The sequence below is a fragment of the Nelumbo lutea genome, chromosome 1, assembly GCF_056320005.1.
Source record: "Nelumbo lutea isolate HS-2025 chromosome 1, American lotus-T2T, whole genome shotgun sequence".
Classification (NCBI taxonomy): domain Eukaryota; kingdom Viridiplantae; phylum Streptophyta; class Magnoliopsida; order Proteales; family Nelumbonaceae; genus Nelumbo; species Nelumbo lutea.
The window spans coordinates 205,722,436-205,739,707 of NC_142684.1; the positions used below are offsets into that span (position 1 = coordinate 205,722,436).

At 39.8% G+C, this 17,272-nt stretch overlaps 1 protein-coding gene across 1 annotated transcript; it reads right to left on the reverse strand.

The window, feature by feature from the left end:
• Positions 1-397: 397 nt before the first annotated feature.
• On the reverse strand, positions 398-16,311 carry G3PP4 (Major facilitator superfamily protein). Its single transcript, XM_088962497.1, has 3 exons — positions 14,279-16,311; positions 1,221-1,754; positions 398-685 (listed from the first exon to the last, which is right to left on the reverse strand). Exons 1-3 carry the CDS (start codon positions 15,306-15,308, stop codon positions 648-650), a joined length of 1,602 nt encoding a protein of 533 aa, XP_088818623.1. The 5' UTR covers positions 15,309-16,311; the 3' UTR covers positions 398-647.
• Positions 16,312-17,272: the final 961 nt, after the last annotated feature.

Genomic DNA, 17,272 nt, shown 5'->3' on the forward strand with positions numbered 1-17,272 from the left:
CATTCTTACCCTTAAGTCAAAAGAAAAAGAAAAAGAAGGAAAGAAAGAAACTTATGGCATCCGAGCAAACAATCAAGGCCCCACCACCTCTTACCGATTACTATGAAGCAGGTTTTGCTTCAGTACATAGTGAACGAAGCCCAGATGAAAATATTAAATTGAAAATTTTCTGATCAAATTTCAAATTACTTACAAAAATTTGGCTAAATTTCAAATTTTAATATGAAGGTTGGAGAAGCTTGCTTCTGAAGTTTTGTTGTGACAATTTCAAATTTTACCAAGGCACTATATAGCTAAAGAGCCTGAAGCACAACTGCTTGAAAATCTGAACAAAAACAGAATCCTTTGCCCAATCCAACTCCAAAGTTATGTGAGGCCCACAACAACAAACCATGGCTTGAGATCAACTCGGTCTTAATAATAATCAACTGAGTTAGGAGGCAACAAAGCAAACAGAACCTAGATGGAAGATATATACACAATACAGTACAAGTGGCACAAAACGAGCAATTACAAATAAAGCATTCAAACTTTCTAAGTTCAAATGGAAATGATTTGTGTTGGCATTGTTCCATGCATCTGTGATCACACTGATACTCTTTTCTTGCTTGGTCTTGATTTCCAAGGCCCAGTTTTGTGGTCCCATGTTACCTCCTATCCCTTAACAAAGGTTGAGTTGCAGTTCCTACAAAAAAAAAAGAGAGAGAAATAAGAAAAAAGAAATAAAAAACACAAATATGACAAATAATCCCTAATTGATGCAATGAACTGATTTTTTGAATGTAAAAAACAAGGACAATTGCAAATGTATCTCCTGACTCAAATTCTACAGTTGAAGAAATACCCATTCTAATGATTTCGATAACAGAAATCTCTTCAATGGCCCACAATATGGAAAAAAAATCAATTACAAGTTTACAAGATTTTTTATCTGTTTTATTCAGTAAGGATATGCTAACTGGTTCATGTATACTTTTTTTGAGGTGCATCTCCCGTTCAAAAGCTTGCACACCCATGGAAAGAAACCAGCAGGTGTGGATATGTACTATTGGTGCAAGGTAGGTTGGTTCCCACCACCTAAACTTCACACCAACCACTACCATATTTCCCCTATAGCATGTGCTGAATAAACTGTTATGGAGACTAAACTTTTTTTCTTTAGGAAATTTCAAGAATAGATAGAAAAAAGAATGTAGATATTAAGGACATCCCTAAATTACCTTCAACTACTTGCTGTCCTAATTTCTTTCCAGTTTTCTCCCGAATTTCTGCCATGACCAAGCGAGATAAAAGAAGACCAGCAATAAATGCCCCAAGAATAAGCATCATGAAAACTGCATTCCATCCCTTCTTTGAAATAAACCCTGTGAAAAGAGGTCCAAGTGCAGCACCAACTGATCCTGTTCCATCAATAATGGCAGTCACCGTTGCCAATGCTCTAGAATCCCCCTTGAGAGAGCTGTGTGTCCCAAGATCCGCAGAAACTGCAGTAGTGATCAGTGCATAGGGTCCATTGACAAATAGCCCAGCAATCATCATCAATATGATGTTCATTGACTTAGAATTACTCCCATAAAAGCGATATAGGAGCATTGAAGGAATTGCAGCGTACATGAAGCTTGCTGCTGTAATGGCCCGAGCATTAAGTCTATCGGAAATATAGCCAGCAAGGATTCCACCAACAATTCCCCCAACATCAAAAAGAGTAGAAAGATTGCCAGCAGACTTTACAGATACATACTCTCCACCAATTGCTGAAAAAGGATAATAATGGTTTATATTAGAAACATACTAACCAGATTTACCATGAAGTTCAGGTGATGCTCAAGGCCCCTTGAAAGCAGTTTTTTGTCTTTTACAAAAGCATGTAAACATTTATGACAAGTACAGGAATATTCCTTGGCGGAATTAAATATATTGTTTATTTTCTCTGTGGGATGCTTCTAATGCCTATTCTCTTTAATTTTTAATAAATTCTTAATTTACTTATCAAAAAAATATCAATAACAATTAACAACTAATGTCTTCATGCAGTCAGTAAAGGGCAGACTAAGGTAATGGCAATTGACAAGTTTGTGCTTACAAAAGGAATAAAAGAACCATGGCACAGAAGCAAAAGGGGGTTGAAGCTCACCATAATGGCCTAAATGATGGATCTCTTGGATCAAAAATCATTTTTTCTTATAAACAGAGGACCCAATGTAAATATAAGAGCAAAATCTGACAAACGCTCCAATAAAGTATATACATGAAGTGGCCAACAGTCACCTAAGATTTATTTGAACCTAAGATTTCATAAAAAAAGGGCATACTAAGGTAAATATCACACATACGCCCTGAGAAGTTTAAACAATGACTATCATATGCAAAGATAATTGTAAGTCAATCGTATTCAATTCAGACCTGAAGTATGATGAGAAGAAGAAGAAGAAGAAGAAGAAGAGAAAGGGAAGAAGGGTTCAGCTATGGTGGGAAAGTCTTACTCACCTAGCTGACCCACTTGTATTTATATTGTATATAATCTAAAATGCAAAAGACTGAATTGCCCCTCATTAAGTATGGGACACAACTTAAACAGAACAGACTATTCACTCTCAACTAGATAGACAAATGACTAAAATGCCCTTGTACTGTTGACTCTAGCACTCCCCCTCAAGCTGCAGAATATATATCATATAGTCCAGCTTGTCACACATGTAATCTACTCTGCCCCGAGACAACCCCTTTATAAAAAGATCTGCCCACTGGTTTCCTGAACTGACATGAGTTGTAGTTATTACTCCATCGATCACTTTTTCTCTTACAAAGTGGCAGTCGACTTCAATATGCTTTGTTCTCTCATGGAAGACAGGATTAGAAGAAATGTGTACAGCAACCTGATTATCATATTATAACCTCATGGGTCTATCAATTGGAAATCCCATTTCTTGTAACAAATTCTTTAGCCAGACTAGTTCACGTGTAGTATGAGCCATAGCCCTATACTCAGCTTTCACACTGCTCCTTGCCACTATTGTTTGTTTCTTGCTCTTCCAAGTTACCAGATTGCCACCAAGGAAGGTACAATACCCTGTGGTTGTGTTATGGGCCCGGGCGTAGGATCACGTCACAAGTCGTTCATGGGGAAAAGCTCATGTTTTCCCTTGTTCCTCCCCTTCCTAACCGAACCTATCTTGGCGTCCCAGAGGGTGATTTGTCCAGAGATCACCACTCTCCTTTTACTCTCTTTCTTGACTGGAAATTTGATACCTTTATTCAATAATTTCAGCTCCTTAAATAGGAGATTACAAGAGGTAAGAGTCCTCCTTGTAGGAAGACTCCTTGATAACTAAACTGCTTACAGATAAGATATATAAGACTCCTAGATAAGACTAACTAAACTGCTTACAGATAAGATAGATAAGACTCCTAGATAAGACTAACTAAACTGCTTACAGATAAGATAGATAAGACTCCTAGATAAGACTCCCTACTCAAGAAGGATAAAAACTCCCTAAGATAAATCATACTCTATACTAATCCAGATAAGATAAGAGTAAGAAAGCAGATAAGATAAAGACAAGGTAAGATGAACTGTGGCTAGCTAGATAATCTGATGAGGGTCCCACATTACTGCTGCTGCCGGCGGTGGTACTTCTTCCCCACGAATGCGTCCATAACATTACTCCCCTCCTGGACTACGAGCTTGTCCTCAAGCTCGAAATCTGGATATGTGTCTTGGAGTTCAATCAAGGGAATCCAGGATAGGTGGAATGATTTAGCCCTCCTAGATCGGGTTCCAATGAAGGGGGTTCATCCTCATTGTCCTCTTGTTCCACCAGGAGGCAGAAAAGTCTCTTGCACTTGTGCCCTACTGAGTAGAGTTCATCACAATTAAAACATTGTCCCCTCGCCCTGTGTTCCGCCATCTCAGCCCTGGACAAGTGCTTAATAGGGGGTGCAACAACGCTGCTCCCCTCACTGGATGCTGATCTGGAATTGTGGCTCGTCTGTGGTTTCCGTTCTTGGCTGGCTACTGAAGATGGAGCCATTCCGAGTGGTTCCAGGGATGCCCATGCGGTTGGAGGCCACCCCATACTGAAGGTTCCGCGGCTGAGCCGCATCTTCCGTTCGAAGGCGCGAGCTAGATTCATGGTTGTAACCAAGTTGGGGGAGTGTTGCATCTCCACATCCACCCTCGAGGGTTCTACTAACCCTGCGGTGAACATGTCTACCTGCTGGTCCGGTCATACCGAAGTTGCTCTGGCAAGGAGGGTCTGGAATTGGCGCTGGTATTCAGCCACCGTTCCCGTCTATTTGAGGTTGATCAGTTCACCCAACGGGTTGCTCGTCAATGGGGGCCCAAACCTGAGGAGGCAATAGGATTTGAATTGGGTCCAACTGAGCCCGGGTTCCTCCTGTTCCAATTTATAAAACCAGAGTTGTGCCTCCTTCGTCATGTGGAATGCGGCCAAGCTTACCTTGTCGTTGTCCCCTATCCGTTGGTTGCGGAAGAACTGCTCGCATCTGTACAGCCATCCCAAAGAATCTCCAGCGCCGCTGTATGAAGGGAACTCCAGCCTACTGTACTTGGGAACGACTGCGGCTACCGGGGGGACGACCTGCTGTTCGCCGGACGACTCCGTCAAGTCTGGTCGGCGGTTGTTTGTGGTTACAGCCCCTTCTGGATTCCTCTCCTTGTTAGAGAAATACGATTCCAGCAAGCGTCGCAGCTCCCGAACATCGTCTTTGACCTCACGAACCTCCATACTGGTTTCCACGAGCCTATGCTCCAATTCGTGGACCCTAGATGATAGCTGCTCCAGATCTCCCATAACTGTAGGCTCTGATACCAAGATGTTATGGGCCCGGGTGTAGGATCGCGTCACAGGTCGGTCCACGGGGAAAATCTCTTGTTTTCCCTTGTTCCTCCCCTTCCTAACCAAACCTATCTTGGCGTCCTAGAGGGTGATTTGTCCAAGAGATCACCGAACTCTCCTTTTACTCTCTTTCTTGACTGGAAATTTGATACCTTTATTCAATAATTTCAGCTCCTTAAATAGGAGATTACAAGAGGTAAGAGTCCTCCTTGTAGGAAGACTCCTTGATAACTAAACTGCTTACAGATAAGATAGATAAGACTCCTACATAAGACCCCCTACTCAAGAAGGATAAAAACTCCCTAAGATAAATCAAACTCTATACTAATCCAGATAAGATAAGAGTAAGAAAGTAGATAAGATAAAGATAAGGTAAGATGAACTGTGGCTAGCTAGATAATCTGATGAGGGTCCCACGTTATTGTTGCTGCCGGAAGTGGTACTTCTTCCCCATGAATGCGTCCATAACAGGTTGACCTTCTGTCTAAGATAGGTCTGGCCCAATCAGCATTTGTATATCCTTTTATCTCAAGAGTTCCTCCACTCTTGTATAACAGACCACGATCTGGAGCACCCTTCAAATACCTAACTATACTTGGGACTGCTTCCCAATGTGGGACTCGAGGATGTTGCATAAATTGACTCACCATACTTACAGCAAATGATATATCTGGTCGTGTGATTGTCAGATAGTTCAATTTTCCCACCAACCTCTTATACCTTCCAGGATCATCAAACTCTTCACCTCCATCAATACTCAACTTACCATTCGATTCCATAAGTGTTTCGACTGATTTGGCACCTAAGAGCCCTGTTTCTTCAAGTAAATCAAGGACACGTTTCCTTTGATACAAGTTAACTCCATGCCTTGACCTTGCAACTTCTACTCCTAGGAAGTATTTTAGCTTACCAAGATCCTTCATGTGGAAGTGATCCTATAGGTAGTTTTTCAATCTATCAATCTCATTGTTGTCACTGCTAGTTAGGACAATATCATCTACGCACACTATTAGCAAGATTTTTCCATCTTTTGAGTCACGGCTAAACATAGAATGAACTATTTGACACTGTTTCATCCCAAAGTTCTTCACTACTTCGCTAAATCTGCCAAACCACGCGTGTGGAGATTGTTTTAGCCCATAGATAGCCTTTTTAAGTCTACAGACCTTACCATCCTCCCCCTGAGCAACAAACCCTGGTGGTTGCTCCATATATACTTCCTCAATCAAATCACCATGTAGGAAGGCATTCTTAATGTCTAGTTGCAAGAGAGGTCAATCATACATTGCTGCCAATGAAATTGATACCCGAATAGAGCCGATTTTAGCTACAGGAAAGAAAGTCTCCATATAGTCAACACCATATAACTGAGAATAGCCCTTGGCCACTAACATGGCATCCAATCATTTCACACAGTCATCTGGAAGATACTTCACTGTGTAGAGCCACTTACACCCAACAACATGCTTACCGGGAGGGAGAGTAGTAAGTTCCCACATGTGATTCTATTGTAAAGTAGACAATTCCTCTTCCATTGCTTGTCGCCACCCTGGAGAGGTAAGGGTTTCCTAGACATTCTTGGGAGTGGAAACATAGGATAGCAGGGATACAAAATGGCGATGGGAAGCAGAAAGATGAGCAACTGAAACATAATGAGAAATAGGATGAGATGTACAACTATGTTTAGCTTTCCATAATGCAATAGGAAGATCAAGGTCAGAAAGATGAGGTGCAACCATAGGATCTATCAATGAGGACTTAACTGGAGGAGGGGCCGGTTCTTTTCTATGAGTATACTTGTCTGATTGGTGGCCTCTCAGTATTAACCTGCATGGGTGAAAGTGGGGATGAAACAGAGACCACAGGAATGGGGTCCTCTACTGGAACAGGAAGTGGAACCATAGGAGCGGGAGAAGGAGTCTCAGAACTCGAGAAAAAAGGAACTAACTCAAAGAAGGTGACATCCGAACACACAAAGGACCGACGAGAGCTAAGGTTATAACACTTATACCCTTGTTGGGTCCTGGAATATCCAAAGAAGATGCATTTGGAAGCACATGCATCTAACTTGTCTAAACCAGGTCCTAAATTCTGAACAAAGACACAACCAAAGACTCTAGGAGTAAGAGAGAATAGAGAAAGAGTAAGGAACATGATTGAAAAAGGTGATTGACTTCCAAGGATGGACATGGGCATCTAATTGATAAGGAAACATGATGTTAGGACAGCATCACTCCAAAAATGCTTTGGGACATTCATTTCAAGTATAATGGACCTTGTGGTTTCAAGTGTCGATTTTTCCGTTCAGCATTCCATTCTGTTGTGGGGTATAAGAACAAGAAGTTTAATGAATGATCCCATGGTTCTCTAAGTATTCCTGAAATGGTGTTGGAGGTGTATTCTTTTGCATTATTTGAGCAAAGAATTTTAACATGAACTCCAAATTGGGTATGTATTTCAGCATAAAATTTTTGGAAAATAGTGAAGGGGATGAGAGATCCATCATATGGATGGCCGACCCTGCAGGAAGGTAAGGCAAATTTTCAAAAATTTCTCTCTCTCCCATCTGGGAATCACATTCCCTGTTTTAGAAAACCTACATTTTCAATGATCAATCTTGAACCAAGAACTAAACCAGATCTGAAACCAAAAGGTAGGAGAGGAGATACCTGATACGAAGAAACAATATCTCCCAATATAGGTGTTCACACCCAAGGAAAACTCCAAAGACTCCTACTAAAGATGACACAGCGTAGGGTGGAGCAGAATCAGCAGATTCTTCACAAGAACCGAATCCTTCAGCAAGAATTCGATGGAGGGTATGTGAGTGCGACTTCGGATCAATCTTTCTCAAAAAAATTGATATCAATAACCCTTCTTGATCACTCCTACAGAGGAGAACGAACTGGCAATTGCGACAGCAAGAGGAGGGCGCAAGAGCAGAAGATGCCGCAATCTTACTGTAGTTGTCTTCTCTCTTTCTGTGATCTGAGATCTATTGTGATGAGATGAATGGAGGTTCGCCCTCCTCCTTTTATAGCCTTAAACAGAGCTCATAATCTCATTAGGAATTTCCTAATCCAATTCTGTATTTGGATCAGGACTTCTCTTTACTGTAGATTAGATCAGCCCTCCTAAGCTTATTAGGAGTTACCAAATCCAAATCTGTATTTGGATCTGGACTCTCTGAGTGAATAGGGATAACTCCCTATCCTATCTACTGATCCAAATCCCAGATCCACCCCCTTCTTTAACTAATCAAATTAGACCAGTTCAAATTGGGCTTTAGACCCATTAAGTCTATGTGCTCATTAACCTTCCAAATTGCTACCCAGTTGGGTTTCCTTGTATGGCGTGAGACCCAAACATTGATCTACACATCAGTCACATGGGTTCAACCTAGCCTCTGTTACAAGGCCTGGCCGAATTCACTGTTATGGGCAATGAACCCCTGAGCCCATCACCATGGGCTCTTAACGGGCCCAACATTTACACTAAGTGATCCCTGGGCCAAGCCACCTTATAAAAATCCAAGGACTATGGGCAGATGCAAGATTAGCCCATCAGGTACTACCCTTAATGGTCTTACACTTAACCGCCAGCCCATAATGATCAAGCACTGCCCGACAAGAGAGGACCGCTCCCTCGGCTGCAAGGAACAGTGTTGCACTCTCTACTCACATGGATCCCAGGAATTAAAACATTTTGCAAACATTTTGAAACTATAATATATATATATCTTTATATAAATATATTTGCAAAAACAAATTTCAACGATTGAAATCGGCTGCCGGCAGCTTTGGTTTCCATCAGAGAGAGTGCATCCCCGATCATTACCTTTGTCCGACAAAGGGGCTGATCCTGTCACTATGATCGCCCACTCAAATGAATTCTCAAACTGTCCCAACATACCCAGGTTTTGACCCCCTCTAAGGATCTCACTGATTGACATATCAAAGACAGCCCAATCTGACACCCAGTGCAGTATCATAATCGAGTCTAAGGGTCATGTGTAACATTCCAGTTTTGCCCACTAATCACCAAGGTCTAGGGCAATACTATAATTCTAGTCTGATTCAGGGTTTCAAGTAAACCTACACTACATGTACCTCGGGTCTTACCCTGGCAACTGAGACAGGCTACCCCAACCAACTTGGCGGCACATTAGTGTCAGCCTTATTAGGATAGATCTCCCCAGATCGATCCATCGACTGCGAACATTCTAAACTAACACGAATCTCATAAGTGTCCAGTTTAAGGGTATTACACAGAAACACACCATAATAACATGAATCAAATATGTACTTTATTCATTTACAATTAATATCATAATGTACATCATTCCGATTGGAGCTAAGGGCATACACTGTCTAACAAATAGAAAACAATTCACTGCGATCTTTAATAAGATAAAGCCATGTCATCCTTGAAAAGTCATCAACAAAAATTACAAAATATTTATAACCATTGTATGACACCACTTTGTTTGGACCCCAAACATCTGAATGAACTAAATAAAATGGAATCAAAATATGACTATCAACTCTTGGAATAAAGGAGACTCTATGGTGTTTCCCAAGCTAACACGACTCACAATCCAACGATGAAAGATGACTTTAAGGACGGAATCAACAACTTCAGAGCTTTGAGAGATGGATGACCAAGTCTGTAATGCCATTAGAGAGGAGTAAGAGATGACTGAAAGGCTACTAGCAGGCCACTACCATCAAGATAATACAATCCACCTGCTTCATATCCTCCACCAATCTTCATCCCCGTATTGAGAGCATAAAACACACAAGATGAGGAACAAAAGGTTGTAGAACAATTAAGTGACTTTGTTAGTCCACTAATAGACATAAGATTAAAGGGAAACTTAGATACATATAAAACAGAGGATAAAGATAAGGAGTTCAGATCAACATCACCAACACCACAAATGGGAGAGGTAGAACCATTAGCAAATGTAACTGTTTGGGATGTAGAAGATGGGGAAAAAGAAGAAAATATATCTGAAGTCCCATATATATGATCTGAGGCTCCAGTGTCAATGATCCAGGATGAGGGTTTGGAAGCCAAGCAAACCATACCTGAATGGGCAAGAGTAGTTGTATTTTGCTGAGAAAATGTCTAAAGGAACTTCTCATATACCTCACGTGGTACATTCACCATCTCCTTCCCAGAAGCACCGATAGATGTGGAGGGAGTCTGATCAGTTTGTTGATTTTTATTAACTGATCACAGCATGGTTAGCCTAAGTGTTGGGTGGACCATGTAAACCATAGCAGAAATTAACAATGTGCCCCTCTAATCCACAGTATGTGCATTTCCTAGTTGCTCCTTCCTCTACCACGACCTCCCCCTGACTCTCGACCACCACTACGACCACCAAATTGATGAAACATAGAACCACCCCAGTTTCCTAGAAACCCATGGCCACCACCTCCACCTCTATTTCCATGACCTCCCCATCTAGTTACCACAAAACCAAATCTGTCCGAGAGAGAAGAAGACTCTGTAGACTCAATAAATATCCTTCGAAGACAGGCAAACACTTCTTCAAGGGAGTGAAGATTTGAAACCCCCCCCCCCAATATTTGTGCCTGAACAGGTTCATATTCAGCCTTCAAACCCACTAGGAACCTTGTCACATCAAGTTGCTCCCGCTGTTGTTACTGAACCTAAACATCTGGAGTCAAAGGATGATATACATTAAGCTCATTTCTGATATTCCTCATGCTTGCATAGTATTCCTCTAGGCTTTGGTTACCTTGCTTTAGATTAAAGTACTCTTGGTACAGCTGATATACCCTATTAGTATTATCTTGGTCGGAGTAAAGTTTCTTACCATGCTATTCCACAACCAGGTCATGATTTGTACATCCTCTTGTTCCCAATCATTGAACCCTAGAGAGTTAAAGGATGATATACATTAAGCTCATTTCTGATATTCCTCATGCTTGCATAGTATTCCTCCAAGCTTTGGTTACCTTACTTCAGATTAAAGTACTCTTGGTACAGCTGATATACCCTACTAGTATTATCTTGGTCGGAGTAAAGTTTCTTACCATGCTATTCCACAACTAGGCAATGATTTGTACATCCTCTTGTTCTCAATCATTGAACCCTAGAGAATCAAAGGAGGGCTTCTCCTCTCTCACATGTTTTACCTTTTTCTTGGCTTTTAAAAACACCTCCACAGATTTTACCCACGGCACATAGTTCTCACCATTCAACTTAATAGATGTCATTTGAACATTTAAGTAATATGGAGAGATCATAGCTCCTATTTTATTGTCATTCCCATCTCCAGTCAATGCCATCTTAACTAATTCACCCTACTTCACAAAGAAATTGTTGTTATAAACAAAGTATTCACCTTCGAATATTCAGCACAACTTTACACACCACTACAAAACCCAAACTCACTTTCAGCACCACCAACTTCTCCAAATACACATCACACATCTACCCCAACTCACTTTCAGCACCACCGACTTCTTCAAATACACACCACACACCTAATAAATCAAACACCTGTACTGCACGTTGTAATCACTCAACCATTAAATCAAACACCTGCACTGCACATTGCAGAACCAACCTGTACTCAACAGAACACTGTTCCACCTGAACCTGCTCTCTTCATACCATCGAATAGAGAACTTCCTACCAATCACCACAAACAACCACTGCACCACACACTGGAGGCATGAAGGCCTCCTACAGAGAAAAACGATCACTCCTTTGCAGCCTTTCCCTTAACCTCCCAGTGATTCTTGAGAAATCTGTAAAACCCTAGAAAAAAGGGCGACAAAAAAAAACTGGGTAAACCAGAAAAAAAAAAGGCGAGCAGCTCTGAGCTTGCTACATTCGCTCTGATACCATGTAAGTCAATCTTATTCAGTTCAAACCTAAAGTATGATGAGAAGAAGAAGATAAAGGGAAGAAGGGTTCAACTATAGTGGAAAAGTTTTACTCACCTAGCCGACCCACTTGTATTTATATTGTATATAATCTAAAATACAAAAGACTGAATTGTCAAGTATGGGACACAACTTAAACTTAAACAGAACAGACTATTCACTCTCAACTAGATAGACAAATGACTAAAATGCTCTATACTGTCGGCTCTAACAATAATAAAAAAGACCACGGTATAAACATGACACAGAAAGGGGTTGGAACTAGGGGTGATCATTTCCAGCCCAGCCAAGGCCTAACCCAGCCATAACATAAATTGTATACATATATTTTATTTATATGATATACCACACACAAACAAATATATATAATTAAACTCATAGGCCCAAAACCCATTCAAGGTCTAGCCCATGATCATCCCTCATTGAAACTCACCAAAATGGACCTCTTTGATCAAAAGTCAACGTTATCGTATAACCAGAGGGACAAGTATATATCAAACTAATGTAAACAAACGAGAAAAATCTAGCAAATACTCCAGAGAAGTTTATGCATAAAGTGGTCAATATTCACTTAAGATTAATTTGAACCTAATATTTCATAATCATAGGGATCAGTTAACGGTATAAGCATATGGGAGTGGGGCATCCCCAGTAATAGTGTTTATAAACAATAATTACAATGTAAATCAGAAATAGGGATTTGAAGTTTTACCTAGAATTTCACAATTGTCTCAATATCATGAAGTCTCAAATCTAAATCAGTTTGTCTGTGGAAAGTTCATAGTAAAACCTGTTCTTTCATTGTGAAATCAGAAATTGTAAAGATGCTTACTACAAATACAATAGAGTCATGGATGCTCTTGCAAATTTGCTTGTGATTCTCAGCCTGAGTCCAACTTCGCTTGCATGGGAACCTTTCCTTAAAGATAGCATGGTTCAATGCTATAGGAAGGGATTTTAATTGAAGCTTGATATGTCTAATCTTGTAAAAAGGTTTTTGAATGTCAGTTTTTGGTTTTAGTAAAACTGTATTGAGCTTTAATGTACTTTGTCTGTGTCTTGTTTTAAGAGGAAAAAGAAAAGGAATAAGGAGAGGTGAGTCTCCCTACCCCTTTCAACTTCAAGATTTGAGTTCACAAATCTTAAGGAGACTATGGTGTCTCACAACTGTCTGCAAGGTGTCTCTCCTCACATGAAAGCAAGAATATTGCAGACTCAAGACTAGGTTCTTCACCATTAGTTGGCAAAAGATAAGCAATGAAATCATTCAAAAGAAAGAGGCACTGCTTGATGAAAAAACAAACTCTAACTCGCAAAGCCAGTTTTTTTTACTAAAACAAATTATGAAAGGACAAAGTTCAAAATATCTTCTCAGTAATTTCACTAGGATATTTCCCTTCTAATCACTTCCATAACGGACCTACTAGATGGACTTCATACCTGGATCATGGATCAGGACTAGACCTAGAGGCAAATTTGGGTTTTAGTTTGGGTTCCATTGGAGATGGCTAAAGTGTCATCTTGATTTCTATAAGAAGCAGCTGATGCCTTATCATCCTTAATAAAGAACTATAAACTATACCTTTTTTATAAGTACTATAAACTATACCTTAGATTCATGATAATTGGATTCCGTTGGGGGTGGCTAATTTCCCTTGAGACACTGCTTGTTTCACCATAAATAACTAAAACTCTACGTGTTTCATGATTTCATTATAAGAATTATCCAAAAGATGAAACTACTTATCACCTAAGCTATACATAGGAACATTAAGAAAATTACGCCCATGAAAAGAACAGCATCTAAAACCTAGACACATTGACTGGATTAAACCAAACAGGTTTTGAATCCTTTCATAGATAAGAGACAAAGCCAACCTGCATTGGATGATATCTTCCATTTGGGTTGGTACAGAATTGAAAATCAAGACATAAATTTTAGTAATATGTATTTAGTTATTGGCCTCCTGCATTCTTCTGTTGCTCAATTCCTAAATACATGCAGACACTATTTATGAAAAAAATGGCCAATCACATGCAACCTTAAACCAAGTAATTAGATATTAATTAATCGAGCAAAATGTTTAGCTTCATCAAGAAACTTATTTCCACTACATTGAATTAGAATTACACAATGTCACCATCATATCCAGTCTTCGTTTTTATTATCACTTCAATTAATAAATAGTGAATTTCAGTTAAAAATAATAATAAAAAGAGAAACAGAAAGGGGAGTAGGGAATTCCATTAAGAAGTCATATCAAAATTATTAGGATATCCCTTATTCCAACTCCTTGAAATTTTTCTTTTTTACCTCAACCTTAACCAAGGTCCCGAGCTATGATAAAACTTCATGCTACCAAATAACATCAAGAATTCAGCCAATGCCAAAAATGACCAACTTCAAGAACTTAGAAGAATCAAAGTTAATTAATCAGAAAACATATACAATTCCGCAAAGATAACAGATAAAACTGGAAGGGCAGAAAATACCAGTTTGGCTGAGATAAAAAGGCAACCAATAGAGGAATGTGTACGCCACAAGCTTTGAGAAGAATAGGCACAACGCAAAAGGTATCACTCCAGGTATGAAACAAGCTTCAAGAAGCCCAACTGCACTACCTCTACTCATTGACCCAGCACGTTGGGTTCTCTCTCCATCCCCTTTCCGTATTTGAGCCTCTTCATCTTTGGGCATTGTCTCTACCTTCGTATGGGAGTCCAATCCATACGGACAAGGAAACCCAACATCTTCTGGATATGCAGCCAAAAACAAGCAAATCATTATCCCTCCCAAAAAGATCAATGCACCAGGAAGTATAAAAGACCAGCCCCAGCCATACTCCAGAACACTAGCGGCAAGAAGGGATCCAGTGGTATTACCAATAGATGTATGAGCATTCCAAATACCCATTATCAAACCCCTCTTTCTCTTCCCAAACCAATTACCAATAACAGCCACAACAGAAGGCCACCCAGTAGCCTGAAACAATCCGGCAACCATTTGCATTAACAGATAAAACCAGAAGGCATGGATATTCCAAAAGTAACCCAAACCAAACAACCCAATAAAAATCCCACTTCCAATCATCCCCGTCGTCAAGAAGAGACGCAGGTCGAGAGTGTCTCCTAGGTGCCCTGCCACATACATTCCCATGGAATAACAAGCAAGAAATGCAACATCAATCTCTCCCAACTTGACAGTGCCATCTTTTTTATTGAAAGGGGCCCATCCCTTTGGATACACTTTTGAGACATTAGCAATCACAAATTTCTCCTTGATAAAAAACTCAGAAAGAGGCCAGGGATTAATTGGCTGGCCAAGCCTGACAGGCTGCGGATCTAAAACACTCTTAACAATACTGGTGGGTTTCCTGGAAGCATGGTAGCAAGCATATGCTATAAAAGTAAGAAGCAGAACCGCATACCTGTACGTAGTGAGGCTCCAATCCCTGCCTCTTAGGCTCCTTAAGAGCAGGATTCCGGGCGGAATCCCCCGCCTTGTATTCAAACCTTCCGACATCTTAACAAGTAGAACCCTGAAACGGGTTACTTCTGGTTTTACACCAAAAGTCTAGAAGCAACAAATTAAGCCCCCAAGCACCAGCTGAAAAGCTGAAAACTTCTTCAAAGGAAACGAAAGCCCCTAAATTAGCGTGAAATACTCTTCGCTACTAGGTTTTGATTGTCAAAACCAAATTTTGATTCCAGTGAAAGCTCCTTCTCCTAAATCATGTATTATGTGGAAACAAACAACCAAAGAAAGCAATTCTAGATAATCTAATCCACACACTTCAAGAACATAAATAAGCTAACAATCGAAGACAAGCAGACGGGAAATATTTCGATCATCTCAATCTACAAACGTCGTTCTACCAGACAAGACAAAGTATGCAAAATTAGGCAAGCGAAGAAATTTATGATAGAATTACATTACATTTTCGGTGATTTCGTCATTCTCTTCAAGGGTGAAACGGAGGAAAATGGCGAGGAATGTTGATAATTGCTTGAAAAAGGAGGAAAACGGTAATGGAACAATAAATGATGAGCGACGTGGGCGAAGGAGAGAGAAACTGAGCGTAGTGCGTAGACACTCGAGAGGCTACCGACTCGTTGCAATGGACGAGAGAGAGAGAGAGAGAAGTAGGTATCAGTTTTCATCAAATGGTGGCAGGCCAACGTGGCTGTCTCCGGGGATTTGAAGTTCTTAGGGTTGCAATTCGCGCCACGAAGTCGCTATCCCTCCTTTCTTTCTTTAATTTTGTTTTTGGGAAAGTTACTCAAACCCGACCTGGGCCTCAGCGAGCGCTCCTCACACCCACATTCCACCGTTTATTGAGAATATCTCTCATTGATAACAAATAAATCCGATAAATGTTTTCGATATACGCTGTAACAAGGTCGGTGTAAATGTAAATGGTGTTAGAAGATCCCGAGATCCGGACTCAAACCCTTGCATGCATAGCGCCACACAGTCGCTATCCCCTTCCTTTCTTTCGAATTGGGCTCTGCACACAGGGCGCCTCATATCCCATCGTGCATTAGAAATATTTCACTTAAATAATAGGGTAAAATCATAAAAACCTTTACAATAGTTTTATTTTAATAAATATTTATTCTATATCATTTTTATAAATTATTTTATATACAAAATTATTGAAATAATTTCATTTTAATTGAATAAAAACCTTTTTTAACGATCATTTCACTAGTTTTACATACAAAATTATTGAAATATATTTTTTTATGAGTTAAAATAGGATTATTTCAGTAATTTTGTATGTAAAATAATTTATAAAAGGGTAGAATGGATATTTAGAAAAAAAATGATTTCAGTAATGACAAAAGGGAGGTTTTTGTTGAGTTTTTCAAAATTCAGAGAAGATTGTCAAAAACTTTAAGAAAGTTTTTTATATTTTATCCTAAATGATAATATATAAATATTAAAAATGTTTCCAATACACAATGAGAAAGACTGGATCTGCTCCTCACACTTGGGCGTCTACAATGTATGGTAAATCTGGTCTCCAAGTGTGAGGAATTGATCCCGTTCCACAATGAGATGTACCTATCAAGTTGGTGTGAGGCACTATGTGTAAGGTATATTCATAAATCATAATTTTAATTTTTAACGTCTCTATTATAACGATAATTATGGAAAAATGTGCATTTACATAATGGAGTTTTTTTTTAATAGGTTAACGTTAGGGTAAATTATAAAGACCCTCCTGAGACAAAGACTCTCTACCGTTAGTTTTTAGTTGAAATTCACTGTTTTAATCTCCAACACTAGTCATCGTCTGCTTTTTATTTCTCTCTGCGGAAACTGAAGTTCTTGTTGTATTTTATGAGAACTAGGCACTGACCGTCTGTGAGGAGATAATGAGAGACCAACTGCTCAGAAACCCACTTGTTGCAATCTCCGTGATCTCATAGATCTACGAGATACAATGCCCCTTCTTTGTTGCATCTAGATTCCCCCTTTTG

Bases quoted from the DNA above. Each gene is read 5' to 3' on its own strand.
- G3PP4 (XM_088962497.1), bottom strand. From the start codon at position 15,308: ATGTCGGAAGGTTTGAATACAAGGCGGGGGATTCCGCCCGGAATCCTG. The intron at 1,755-14,278 runs GTATTTTCTGCC...ATCCTTTTTCAG, and splicing joins TTTTTATCTCAGCCAAACTG to CAATTGGTGGAGAGTATGTA. The intron at 686-1,220 runs GTAATTTAGGGA...TTTTTTTTGTAG, and splicing joins AGGACAGCAAGTAGTTGAAG to GAACTGCAACTCAACCTTTG.